The sequence below is a fragment of the Ambystoma mexicanum genome, chromosome 6q (assembly GCF_040938575.1).
Source record: "Ambystoma mexicanum isolate Mex_15411 chromosome 6q, UKY_AmexF1_1, whole genome shotgun sequence".
In the NCBI taxonomy this organism is placed as follows: domain Eukaryota; kingdom Metazoa; phylum Chordata; class Amphibia; order Caudata; family Ambystomatidae; genus Ambystoma; species Ambystoma mexicanum.
Genome location: NC_090937.1, coordinates 1,455,286,434 through 1,455,300,782, shown reverse-complemented (window position 1 = coordinate 1,455,300,782; position 14,349 = coordinate 1,455,286,434). Strand labels below are relative to the sequence as shown.

The 14,349-nt window shown below is 44.9% G+C and overlaps 1 protein-coding gene across 6 annotated transcripts in view; it reads right to left on the bottom strand.

Moving 5' to 3' along the window:
- CTBP1 (C-terminal binding protein 1) overlaps window positions 1-14,349 on the bottom strand; it is a 1,060,098-nt gene that overhangs the window by 339,749 nt on the left and 706,000 nt on the right. For all 6 annotated transcript variants that reach the window (XM_069632161.1, XM_069632164.1, XM_069632166.1 and 3 more), the window contains exon 7: window positions 1,326-1,453. In XM_069632161.1, the coding sequence (XP_069488262.1) occupies window positions 1,326-1,453 (128 nt within the window). The remainder of the gene's footprint in view (window positions 1-1,325; window positions 1,454-14,349) is intronic.

The window sequence follows — 14,349 nt, the reverse complement described above, 5'->3', positions numbered from 1 at the left end:
TGAGACCTGGGGACACACTGCATTGCTGCCTGCAGGGTCCATCTGCCCTGTGATGCTGAAGGGTATGCCGTAGGCCACGTGACTGGCGAAGACCAGTCCCACCTGGAAACTCCTTCCCCTACCTGGTCCCCGAATGGGGATGTTTTCGGGCAAGCCGCCATTTTGTCAGACTGAATGCCACGTTCATGTGTTGTGGCGCTTGCTGCGCTGGGCCCAGCAACTTCTTGTACTCTTGGCGGTGGAGGTTGAGGCCTGCCCTGCACCTCAGGACGGGGCCTGGTAGGGGAAGTGCCCTCGGCTGTTTCGCCGGTAGTACTGCGTACAGGCGCTCCCTCAGACATTTGTCCGGTACTAGGACATAGCCCCTCGGACAGAAACCCGGTAATAGAACTTTGCGGTCCCTCAGCGACGTCACCGGTAAGATCTTTTGCCCCCTCGGCCGGTAGCTGAAGCAGCCTGGGTATCTGCGCTAGAACTAGAACCTGATAGGTCCCTCCCACTCGGGTGCTTCCTAGGAAAGGAGTTGCCTTTGCTGGTGTGGATGAAAACAGTGCCCCTACCTTGGGACTGGACTTGTGCTTGACGAATTCCTTCTAGTCCTCTAGCGGCTAACTTCCAAAGAGCTCCCTCCACCGAGCTAGCATGTTCTTCAGAGCACGTGGTGTGAATGTGTGACACGCGGAAACAACTCTCCCAGCCATGGTCGGGACCAAGGCAGCGGAGGCAAAGAGCGTGGGCGTCGGACGTAGGGAAAAGCCCCTCGCAGGCTGGACACCTGCTGAAACCCGCTGAAGTGGACATGGCCCGGGGAGGAGCGTGGCGCCAGATGACAGAAGAACCTGAATTAAAGACAAGAAAAAAGAAGACAAAAGTACTTCTCCATTGAAGAGCGCATGGAATTACTAGGCCAGAGGACTGATAGCGGTCTGTTCCTGTTGGCGCAGCACAGAGGACTGATGAGTTGCGCCGTGGGCAGAGTCAGGGGAGAGCATGCTCCCAGGGCCGTGCCCCGCACGCAACTAAATTTAAATGGGAAGTAGATTTTCCTGGTGAAAAGGGTTCCATCTCACGTCCCTAGCAAGGGACATCCCATACTGTATGGAAGAAAGAGGACGGGACGTAGGAGTATGTATGTTTTCCCAATGAATTTAAATAAAAAAAGAAAAAGCAAAAACATTCTGCAGTTAGCAAAGCATGCAGCTGTGCTTTCACATGATTTACAGGTTTTGAATGAAATCAGTAATTGCACAACAAATATGAGATCTGCATTCAGACAAAAAAAAAGACATATGTTTAAATGTGTGGGCGCCATACGCATCGAATACCTGTGATAGCCCTTCGGATCTCCCGTGCTGCTTCCTCTCGCATTTCAATGGAGGCCTGTTCGCTGTACCAAGCTGCGTGGGGCGTGCAGATCAGGTTTGGTGCGTCCTTCAGTGGACCCTGACTAAAGCTGGAAGTCATTGGACATAGGAGGAAAATGAAAATGGAAGGCAATAATATGTTAGAGTACATATTATAAAACTTACAGAACACATAAAGAGAGTCTCATGGCTATGCAGGAGTCTATAAGACAAAACGATTGATAATAGAGATGAGTGATGTTGTTAGCCATTTAGCTTGTAGTGGTATCAGTGAGTCACTACATCAAAGAACTGGTGAAAATAGCTGTGAAAAAAAGCTTTTTGCTTAATGAATATTATTAAATATGTTTTAAGAGCCAAGCTCTGATAGACATTGAGTCTTTTGCTTTTCCATTCACATCTACAAATAACCACACACATACAAAATGTGAAGCCTTTAGAGCTTCGGTTTGGAGTTGAATGACCTCTGGATGGTTACACTAACCATTTGTGGAAAAATGTACCACAGTAGGTGATACCGACTACATGTTATCATTATCAATAACTTTGCAGGTTTCAACACATTCATATGAGCCACATGCAATACGATAGGGTCGGCATCCATGCTATTGATTCACATGTATTCTTCAATCTACACCAAAGGACATAGCTTTCAATTTCATCTGGGGAAGAATTATAAAGAAATAAAATGCGTAAGGTTCTTACTGCTAGGAGTTGACACATCAATGGCATTAGATGCTGCCATAACATCATATGATATGCACCCTGTGTCCATTTTTGGTCAATCATGGCAAAAGGTAAATTGTGTGTCAGCAGTTGTTATATATGTTGATAAGGTGTGTGTATAAATATGACAAATATTAATGACCAGTAATAGACTTTCTGAGGCTTGTATCTGTATAGAGTCACATGCTTTGCATAGTCTGCCATTTAGTGGTTGGCTCAGAATAAAACCAAAGTTTTTTGGGATGTGTTCCTGTCACACTATCCCTCTCCTATGGGTACAGATACTCATGATCCTTCACACATCAACATCCTCTGATTGTTTCTTTTTCTGACATGCGGTTTGTAAAGATGGTGTGTGCAATGTAATTTTTCAAACAATTTTTTTGTTTTGAACTTTTACATACATTATGCACGGTCATGTTGCTATCTTGCGGGGGAGGAAGGACGGGTGCATTTGACTCTAAGCAGATACTAGCCTCAGAAAGACTTCTCTTCTGGGGCTTGTGAATCTGCTTAGATTCACATTCTGTTCATGGATTAGCTAACTGCAGTACCCGAGAAAGATGGTGGGCAAACATGGACAGCAGAGAAAAGATGTCCCACCTATGAATCTGATCTTGCTTGTTTTCTCTGAGAATGTATGAACTGAACTACAAGTTACAACCTTTCAAATTTCCTGTAGCAATAAAGACTAGAGTTGTTCCCATACTGCGTGTGGCGCAGCCTTTAGGTTTGAAGAGTAATGTCCTTTTTGCAAGTGAGTAACAGAGATGAAAGCACTTTACAATACATCTAAAAAAGGAGGTGAAAATTGGACTGCTTTTAAGTAATTCTCTTGTTTTATGTCAGTAATCCAGTGTGTGAAGCAGTGCCGGATTACCCATAAGGCCAAGTATGCACAGGCCTATGGGCCCCACTCCTTTTAGTGGCCCTGGGACAACTAATCAAAATAAAGCGGTGCAAAAATTAAAAACGTATTAGGATAATTTGCAAGGACATTTCAACTAACTAGTGTCCTTCACAGGGTTTAATACAGTACTGGTGTGAAGTGCCATTTCCCCTTGATTTGGAAAATTGGGGAAAAAGGGGGCAGTTCTTTGGACTGGTTAACATGGTATTTTTAGATATATTTAGGAGAGAAACATGGATGCTTTTGAAGCACTACTTTGTGTTAATGTATATATAAGAAAGGGTTGAATATTGACAATGCTTGCGGCTCGCCAACTCTCCTGATGACTGCTATTAGAAATGTCACTTTGTAACACCGATCTCTTAATGTGGCTTTGTGCATTGGATCCTTGAGTCTTTGTAACACTGTGTTAGGTTCCACTGAGGGGGTGAGTGTTGTGAGGTAGGCATGATATCAAATGTATGAGACAAACACTATGATTCAAGTTCAATTTGTTTGTTAGTCTTGAAAAGGGGGGTTGGAGATTTCCTACCTTGTTCTAAGTCTACGATGGGAGAGGTCTGAACCATCAACAAAAGAAAACTAGTCTATGTCAGTCTCTGTGTCAAATAAGGATTATAAACCTAGCCTTGCCCTCACGCTTATACAAAATATTGCGTAGGGGTTATGGGTCAAATCAAAAATATAGTGTATTAAAAGGAAAGTCAGGATGGTGGTTAAACCAATACTTAACACCCTTTGCAACATTTAAAGCACTGGGGGGGGGTAGATTTGGAGGAGCTTTTCAAAGAGGTGGCTGGTTTCACAAAGTTCGACAGGCTGGTATTTTTTAGCGTATCTCCCAAAGTTCAAACAATTCACAGTTTCACCCGGTTCCTTCTGCCCGGGTCTGTCAACAATCTGTCTTGTCTCGTTATTCAAAACACAATCTTTTTGAGGCTTCCCTCACTTCTATTCAACACAGATTTAAAAAATGACATTAACATTTCAAACTCAGACTGTTAAGCCTTCCCTCGCCTCGAGTCTGGGTCTTGCCCTTCTTGTTTTCAACCTTCAACTTTACGGGCTTCACTTACCCAATCTTCTTACATCACATCCTTTCAACATTATATCAGAGGCTTTCAAAACAGCACTACTTTGACTTCCTTCATGCCTGACCAATCTGATACTGTTGCATTGTGACTCTTGACGTTTTTACAATTGTGCCCCCGGCACATAACAGGTTTCTTGGGTATCCGTTTTTTACTTGCGCTTTAAGTTCCCCTCTGTCGGGCTCAAACCTGTCTTGGCTTTCAGATTTCATTTGTCAATTGTTAGGGGTTTTACCTGTAAAGTTCAAACAGAGTAATACAAAATGTGCTTCATCTACAGGCCCACTCTGTTACTAGTTTTTCTTCTTTTTCACCTGGACTACAAGTCCCATAAGGCCCTGCTCTTGCCTCTATCTTTAGTGCCTTTCGCCAACCAGACTTTTATTTCATTCACTCCACTCACCGGCAGAGTTCAAGCTCTCCACTTCTTTCGGCTGGGTTGCTGTCAAGGCCTTCAGCATCAGCCTCTCTGCCCCTCTCCAACACTCTCGTTCACCCGAGAGAAGAGGGCCTACTTCCTGACACAAAAAGGAACCTCTCTGGCTTCACGTCACAAACCCTACTGGCTTCTAGCAAACACGGTTCTCTCACCAGGCTTTCTCTGGCTTTGCTTTGCAGTTGAAAAGCCCCTCAGCTTTCTGTGCTTTGCTGCCTGGTCCTTGTCAACCCCTGTGACCTGCTCCTTCTTGTGTCCAGTCTTGCTTCTTGAGTGTTTGGGATTTGAGTCAGGATCCTCTGTCGGTCTCAGCCTTGCAGCCTCCCTCCTGGCTTCCCAAGAGCAAATCCCTGTTCTGTACGGGCCCACTCCTTTTATACACCTGGGTGGTATCAATCGGTTGCAGGTGTACGTGATTAGGGTGGAGTGCCTGATCCTGCCTGGCCTCATTAGTGTGACAATATGGTGGATTTGCATAGGAAACCATGATCTTGCTATTCCTATGGGAAATCTTAATTTCTCTTTCTTTGTTCTTTTTCATCTCAGTATTTGGGTAGGGGGAGACGGAATGTGTATGTGAATATCTCCTGACTAAGGAAGAGGGGCTAGATAAAACATAGGGAAGGGGGAATGCAGTGTATCTGCCCGAAGCACTCTACCTCTAATCCCCTGAATAAAGAATTTCTCAGAAGGGGGCAGTGAAATACCCTCAGGTTTTTCACAGTGTGCAACAGATGGGTGTATTCTTTTGGCCCCTTCCTAGAAAGCTTTGCAACTAGAACGCTCCTCCAAGATACTTCATGCTGAGATGTAGCATGAGCTGCTAATGCTAGTAGGTGTACTTTGATAGAGTTGTAGACTAGCCACAAGTACAGCAGGAAAATGTGGTATGTCACAATGCACGTTGGTAGGCACTAGGATGGATGTTGTTTTGGTCAAACCAAATAACAAAATGTTCCACTTGTTGTAATAACAATGCCTTGTGTTTGGTTTTCTAGCTGCCTTTAATATCTCAATGCATCCTGTGTCTTGAGTTTGCACTGTTGTTGTGTTAGGAGTTTGTGAGTTGGCTATAATTAGAATAGTGGTTGAATCACCACTTTAGAAGGTGCCTTAGCCACATGGGTGAAATTAGTATTACTGTTATGACTCTTGTAAAGTAGATTGTGTGTATTCATGGAGTAGTGGTGTTGGTGCGGAAAGGAGCATACGCAAATGTCCTTGACCAACTCATCCATAGAGCATTCCCCAGTGATCCTTTCTGTGGGTACCTGGATGTGATTTTTTGGCATGTTTTGTTCTGGACTGTTGCAAACAGGTTCACTGCTGGCATTCTCTACATCGTGAAAATCGGTTTGAGTGTGACTGTATTTATTTCCCAACCATTGTTTTGTTTGAAAACCCATTAAGGCTGTCCACATGGTGATTGTGACCACCAGGGACGTGCTGTACCTTGGTACGGTACCCTTTTCTGATACACCACTGCCATAAGCCCTGTGCTAGAATTGAGAGTGTTTTGGAGTGTGCTGCTCCTTGTTTATGTATGTCATAGTCGTGGTGCTGTCTGTATTAATCAATATACCTCTGTTGTAAAGACTTGTTTAAAAAGATAACCTTGTCAGCTTTATTACAGCATCTCCAGCACATGTAAGTGCTTTGTTTCTTTTTGTGTCCACGTTCCCTGTGCAGTGAGTTCTTGACAACGGGCCCCCCGACCTAGAAAAAGACGCATCAGTTGTAATTGTAGCCTTTGCTGTTGGGATTTTGAAGGGCCTGCCTTTTACGAGGTTTTCCTTCGTCCACCAATGCAGAACATTTACTATCTCTTTAGATACTACCGCAAGATTGCCCCACTGGCCCAATACGTGGGACAATTGTACAGAGGGACACTGTTGGATTCTTCTTCTGTTTAGGCATTCATGTGGCACTATGTAATAGCATGACACTGTCATGCCTAGTAGTTTCATGGCCTTGCTTACCATTACCCAGGCAGCTGTGTGAAAAAAGTACAGCAGATTATGCTTAAGAATGTTTCCATTCTGTGAAAGGATAAGCAATGGCTTGTTCTGTGTCTATAATGGTTCCAAGGAACTTGATTTTGTATCATTTATAGTGAAACCAAACTTGAAAGGTAGGTCCACTGTCCTTTGAGTGTTGTACAGGCAGTTTGTCTGTGACTCCCCTATTATGAGCCAATCAATCAGATAAGGGTAGACAGGGATGTTTTCCCAGCGTAGATTCACCGCTACCAGCCCAAACACTTCTGTGAATACATGAGGTGTCTAAGCTATTCCAAAAGTTAGTACCTTGAACTGGTAATAACACTTCCCTACCCTGGCTCACATTTGATACCTGCAGATCATTGAAGATACTTCCCTCGCACTTAAAACACCTCACTGCAATATATATATGCACACTATTTGGCCTGAATGGATGCTGGTACTGCAACTAATGTAACAAGCTCACACTACAAGCCCATTGGCAATAAATACATTTCTTCAACATCCTTCAGCAGCCAGTAAGTTTGCATATAACATCAACATCTGGTCTGCGCTCGGCATACCCACGCGCGGAGTGCGGCGGACTCTCTGTCGTGGCTGGCCCTTTTGACTGAGGCCAGTGGGGGGCTGACCGCCCAGCATTTCTCTTTGTGACTGTGGCCTGGGGTGGAGGTGCGACTCAAAGGACAGACCTCTTCCAATTGTGCCCACCGGCCCTCAGTCATTATTAGTGTATCAAGTGACTACCCCAATTACAGACCCCTAGCAACAACACTCATCTACCCAGGGCATACCCCAGGCTGAGATACCTAAATTGCTCGGTTTGCGAGACTCCAGGGCACCATCAGCATCTGAAAATATGACAAAAGGGGATGGGGGAAAAAGAAGGGACCCATGGATTCATTCACCAACACTCCAGCTAAGGCCTCTGGATTTATGAATCCTGTGACCAATGATGACCATGTCTCGACCTCCGGAGATGCCCGTGAAGATCACCTGTTGGCAGCAATGCGACATGAAGTGGGACAATATTGTCGCCACCCTAGGCTCATTAAAATCCAAGCTGGAGAAGGAAAGTGGCCACATTAATGAGGCAGAGACCAGAATTGGGGAGACAGAGGACTGTGACATAACACATTTAAATCTGGAAGTGAACAAAATTCACAATAAGTGTGATGATCTAGAGTCGTGCTCCAGGCGAAACAATGTTTGCATAATCGGAATACCTCAGGCCACCATGCAAGGGTCCCATGGAGAAGTTTGTTGAGGATTTGTTGAAAGCGCTGTTTGACCCTGCAAAGTTTTCTTCGCACTTCTTGGTGTAGTGAGCTCATCGTGCACTGTCAACTGTCCCTAGAGCGGCAGATCCCCCACGTACCATCATTGCAAGATTACTTAATTACCGGGACAGGGGTTTCATATTACAGATGTCCAGGGAAGGGGGCATGCTCCGTTACGAGGCTCATGATATTCACATCTACCCGGACTTCGCAGGTAATGTACAGGCTCTGCGGGAATCATACGATCCAGTTAAGTAATTACCTTATGTTTCCGGCCAAGCTAAGGATCCAACACAGATTTTTTTTCGAGACTCCATCTGTGGCCACCGCATATGTGGAAGCATCCATTCCTCTCCCGCAGCAAGACCCCGGTCAGAACCGCAGTCCTCGACCACACAACAATGAGATGGATGCCGAAGTTTGCGACTCAACCACACTGACATCGGCTTGAGTCCGATTACCACATGAATACATATTGGTGTGCAACACTTACATATTGAGACTGGTCGCTCTCCTACTTGTTGCATGTTTACCACTGTTCTCTGTGCTCCCCAGGAGGTCTCCACAGTTTTCGGGTCACATCGTCAAGTTGGGGGTGATGATGAGGGGGGCGTGGCTGATATTCATCAAGTTGGGGTTAATGAAGGATTTTGTTATCAAAAGTTGGGGGAATTGAAAGGGAATTAAGTTGTACTGCTATATTTTGAATAAGTGCAGACATGTTGCCTGACAAACATAAGAATAGAATCCTGTGCAGCATAAATGTGTGAGACGTGTTTATTATGTGAGACAAATTGGAAGTTATGGTTGATCAGGTTTCCTTCTTAACATGGAATGCCCGTGGGCTGAATAACCCTATAAAGGTAAGGAAAGTGCTTGGATACTTAAACCGCCATGGTCACAAGATAGTGATGCTACAGGAAACCCACGCCCAGGGTCCACTTAACAAGGGATTTGCATCCGGCTGGGGGACTCAATGAGGTTACACTGACTGACTACCCAACATAGTTTAGGGGGGTGATGACCCTGATACACTGTTCATTATGCTTCAAGGAGGTTAAACAATGCATAGACCCTCAGGGGAGATATGTGATACTGTGGGGGAAGATCTCCGGTGTGGATGTAGTATTAGTCAATACATATGGCCCCAATATCGACAACCTTAATTTCTATGGGCAGATATTGGGATCAAGGAAAACAGGTTAAAATATGCACCACAAGGTTTTTGTGGTTCATACAGTGTCTTTATCTGTTACAAATTATTCATTGTGAAGTGAGAAATTGATCCATTCATTCAATGTGATTTAGTTTTCTTTCGATTATTTTGACCAACCTCCTATTTGAAAATAAAAATGCATTTTTTTCATGAAGAATTGTTTAAGTTGATTTGGTTAAATTTTGTCCGTATTCAAGACTGCCCTTTTTACCAAGGTTTCCATATCGCCTTATTCTGGACATTGCACTCTCTGCACACATGTTGCACTGTTTTCATACAGCTTCTTCACAACATTTATTTTTATCTTTGCAGGTTATGTTACTATACACATGTGCGCCTTGCACTTGATATTTTGTTCTCATTGATTTCCCTTGCAGACTTATGGTGAAAACATCTCAATTCGATGTGAGAAAAGGGAGAGTTGAATCCCCTCCCTGTCTGGCCGAATGCAAAAGATGTTCAGGAGATGTACAAGATGGAAATAGCGCAGATCATTTGAATGAAATCTGTGCTCAATACGCTGAAGAACACCCTACTGCTATTGGCTTAACAAACATAATGCTTGCGAGTTTGTCTCCAATAATAGGGTCCCTTTTATAACAGGGGTCCTGCCTTTTGCCAATTTTGTCATTTAGAACAGAATAACATTATTAAATATATCAAGGGGATCTTCTTATCCACACATCTTTTCTTGACTGATCACCATACAACATGATCAGTCAAATCTCAGGCACACTGTTAACATTAGCGGAGTAGATGGAAATAGACTTTTCCTGGTCATCTTATTAGCCCTTGTCTGAGGCAATTGTAAATACTTCTTGCTGAAGCCCCTTTCCAAATAAAAATACATTTTGAATCATTTTGTGCAATGTACATCTGATGATCAGTTCCAGTTTGCACTCAGAAATTCTGGTTACCATTGCTCAGAATATGACCTGTGCAGACCTAGCAAAACAATTGGCGAGGGCCCATTTCAGCATGATGGGTGCCCCCGGCTCCCTTGCTTAGATTGGAAAACAGCCTGGGGCACCGTGGGGTGCATACATTATAATAGAGCCAAATACAGCCAGGGGTTAATAGCCGGCAATTATCACTAGACGGCCAACCAGCAGGGAGCTGAAAGACTAATTGCCCGCTGATTATCACCTTGTCTTTTAACACTGGTTTATCCACATAAACCCCTTCCTGACAAGCTATAAATTCTTCTATGTCAGCACAGAGCTATTAATGCCTGGGTGTATTTCTTGCTTTAAATGTGCACTTTGCAGTGCTCGCGTTACAATCTTCATTTGCTGGAGCCCTTCAGGTCATCACTTCCAATTGACGGCCTGAAGGGCACCAGCAAATGAAGCTTGCAACACGAGCGCTGAAAAGTGCATGTGACGGCCTGAAGGGCTCCAGCAAACGAAGCTTGTAACATGAGCGCTGCAAAGTGCACAGTTTAAGCCCCAGAACGAAAATATAGGAAGGAATCTATTGCCGTATTTGGAGACTGCTGACTAGCAACATGGGAGCAGTTGCTGGGGGCCTCAAGGCCTCTTTCATTTGAAAAGGTTGAAAGGCCCTGACGCCTTCCATGGACCTGCGTGCAAGTGTAAAATCGCATTTTCCCAGTTGATTTCTGGAACATCATTGTGTGGATGTAATCGTTAATCACCTTAATCCTGAGATCCAAGAACTAAATTTCACTTTTTTTTTATCTTGTTCTCCCTTAAAAATTAGAAAAGGTATTGATATAGAGCCGCCACATAATGATCTATTCAATCCATGTTTGTCTTCTCTAAACCAAATTTCAATCTACTCTTAGAATTCCATTCATAAGATAGGAATAGAGGGTGCACGTGCCATGCCCTGGGCACCCTCAGCCATCCACTGTTGTCAATGGACATAGCCTGGCTGAGACTTTTATGTCATGTCCCAGGCACCCCAAAACCATCAGCTGGTCTGGTCTGCAGCCATGTCTATTGTCTCCTTTGTACAAAAAAAAGGAATAATCAGGATGAAGAAGATCCTACAAGTAAGCCAGTTGTGCCGTGCATGTATGTTTATTTTACATTGACACAGTCCTTTTTTTAGTTCATTCAACAATTTATTTTACAGGTCTTTCGATAAGCACGAAAGTTTTTTGGCATCAAACGGACAAAAGTGATTGTGAACGGTGGTAACACGGGTTAAGTGTCAACCTCTGATGTATTGAGGTTAAAACTCCACACTGAAGTACATTCCCTGTATAGATGTGATAGAGAAAGAACTATCAAGCAGGGAAAGTATACCTGAGGCTTGAAAATGGCCCCAGGGTTAGTTCACACAAGGTGTACACAACAGATATTTACACAACATACACAAGGGGGAAGATACAGTTGTGTCACGGGGATCGACACAGGTGTGTTTCGGCCAAAACATGGCTTGATTGAAGCCGGTCTATATGCTGGCCTTCGTCAGGAAAGGCACCATTGGTGGTGCTGTCCGTTGATTCTGCTGCTCCGGTGGCAGTGGCAAGCTGGGAAATATCCTCACGTGGTTGAAGGATAGTGTGTGCGTGATTGCACTTAGGAATATGCCTGAGAGTGCTTCAGGCCGACATCTCTCGGGTTCCCGCTGACTGTGAAGGGCCACAGTGGGTCCCAGATCGCAGTATGTCCGGCGTACCTCTGTATACGGGGTCCTCAGCTCGAAATGAAACTGTCTCCTTTGTCCAAGGAAATTGTCGTCGGCCTTGCAATGAGCACAGTGACCATTTTGTTTGCGAATTTGTGGTATAGTGTAAGTCAGTACAAAATGTGTACCGTGATGGACTTACTGTCATTTTAGGGAGAGGATTATACAGAGTATTGGTAGCTTAACATTGGCATTTCAAACGTTTGTAAAATGTACATTTTGTTGCTTTTGAACTGATTGTTTTAACTTCAACGATGCAATGCCAATTTTTGTAGAGTTCACCTTTTTATTAGTAGTAACTTAACATTTTTAAAATGTTTTATTTTTCTGCACGAGACAGAGATACATATATTTGGATTTGCCGGGGTGTTATAAGATGGGAACAGTAACCCTAAGGTACTTTATTGTGATATGATATGATAGTTTATTTATATAGTGCCTACACACAATGTGTTTCAAAGCGCTTCAAGGCAAGGGAGGGAACAAGGGAAAATATAATGACATTCTTACAGGCATGAACAGTAAGGATGTGAAATTAACTATCGTACTCGGCCTGATGACATTTCAGATCGTGCAAGTGCTAAGACATAAGGGAGAGGCAGTGGGAAGGAAAAGGAAACAGACAGGCGACTACCGTACTAGTCCTGACGACATTTCTGGTAGAGCCGGAGAAAAACAAAAGGTGAGAGAGAGGAGTGCAGAAAGGTAGGGGAGGAACAATACAAGTGACTATCGTACTAGGCCTGATGACATTTCAGATAGTGCTGGAGGGGGGGTGGGGAGGAAAAAAGACAGTAAGGGGAGGGGGAGGAGACAGACGCGATTGCTATCATATTAGGTCCAGGGACAATTCTGATAGAGTAAGTGCATAGAAGAAAGTAAGCGGAGGAGATAGGAAAAGGGAGAAGGTAAAGGAGGAGAGAACAGAGAGTTAGCAGTCAAAAGAGTGGAGAAGCAAGAGGGGAGAGTGAATACAATTACAGAAGTCAGTAGTAACACATAATGTTGCAAGCCAGGATACAAGATGAAGATGAGAACAGCATGATTCAGGGCCGCCATGAGTACAAGATGCAAAGGAAGTCCAGCATGAGAGTTGACAAAGGGTGACGCATCATGAATGAATGAAGTCCATAAAAGTCAAATCCAGCATTGGCCACAAGACGACGATGGTCAAACCAGAATGTATCAGGACAGACTCCTGCAGAAGTAGGCTTGAGAGGTGTGAGGGGGGAGCAGGGTAGAAGAATCAAGCAAAACAGGCAACACCTGTGTGCGAGAATGGTGGGGGCACAAGGGAACATCACAGGGGGATCAGAGGGGGTGGGGATGGCCTGTGGGGACAGAGGGACTAACACATGTTGGTGCATGCTTACCTGCTGTCTGAGCAGGTGGTCGGGCTCTGGGTCCTCCTGGTCTGAACAGGTCCATACAGGAATTGCCCTTTTCTTCGTCTGCTCTTCGCTTAGGACGCCTGGGCGAAAGACGCCATTGATCTAATAGTTAAGAGCAGGAAGGAAGAGGCAGCGCTAAGAAGGCAGCAGGCTGGAAGGCACCAGGTGGGTGGGGCTTAGGCCAGGTGACCTAGATCCACTTGCACCTACTCCCCATCTGCAAAGGAAAAGAGGCTGCAGGGCTGCTTAAGTAGGGAGAAAGAGCCGCAAGGAGGAAGGCACCAGGTGGGCGGGGCTTGCTAAGTGGTGAAAAAGAGCAGTAAGAAGGAAGGCACCAAGTGGGCAGGGCTTGCTAAGTGGTGAAAAAGAGCAGCAGGCAGGAAGGCACCAGGTGGGAGGGGCTTAGGCCAGATGACCTAGATCCACTTGCACCTGCTCCCCATCTGCAAAGCAAAAGAGGCTGGAGGGCTCCTTAAGTAGTGAAAAAGAGCAGCAAGCAGGAAGGCACCAGGTGGGCGGGGCTTGCTAAGTGGTGAAAGAGCGGCAAGCAGGAAGGCACCAAGTGGGCGGGGCTTGCTAAGTGGTGAAAAAGAGCAGCAGGCAGGAAGGCACCAAGTGGGCGGGGCTTAAGCCAGGTGACCTAGATCCACTTGCACCTGCTCCCCATCTGCTATAGAGGACATAGAAGCTACCATGTGAGATGAGTCTTTGCCAGAAAGCACAGAAGGCAATAGAGTTACCGAAACAAGGAGGTTATTTCAAGAACCGCAAACAAAAAGGTTTTCAGATGCTTTCTGAAAGAGGATAAATTGTTATTCTTCCTAAAATACAGTTTTTGATTATTCCAGAGTCTTGATGCAATTACAAAACATTTGATCACTGTGAGAAACCTGAAGGTGTCTCACCCACTAGTCCCTGGGGATCTGTAATCCAGATGGCCCGGACACGGCCATTGCTTTTTGATCCAGTTCATGAGGATGGACTAGTGAGGGAGGATCACCTGGATGAGAGGTTTTCGGGGAGTGAATGTGGAACAGCAGATGGCGAAACACGGTATCCTCTTGCCTGTAGCACCTTTACCCCTTCCTACCTGGTAGGATACTTATGAACTCACCCCCAACCTTTTTCAACACTAACACTTCCTCACGGACAGCTAACTGTGAGAGAAAATGGACTAACACCCGACCCGTATACCTGACGTGTCCCAATACAATGGTCAGGCAGGGTCAGGCAATTACTGATCATTACACACACACCTGACTTCCATCACACTTCCC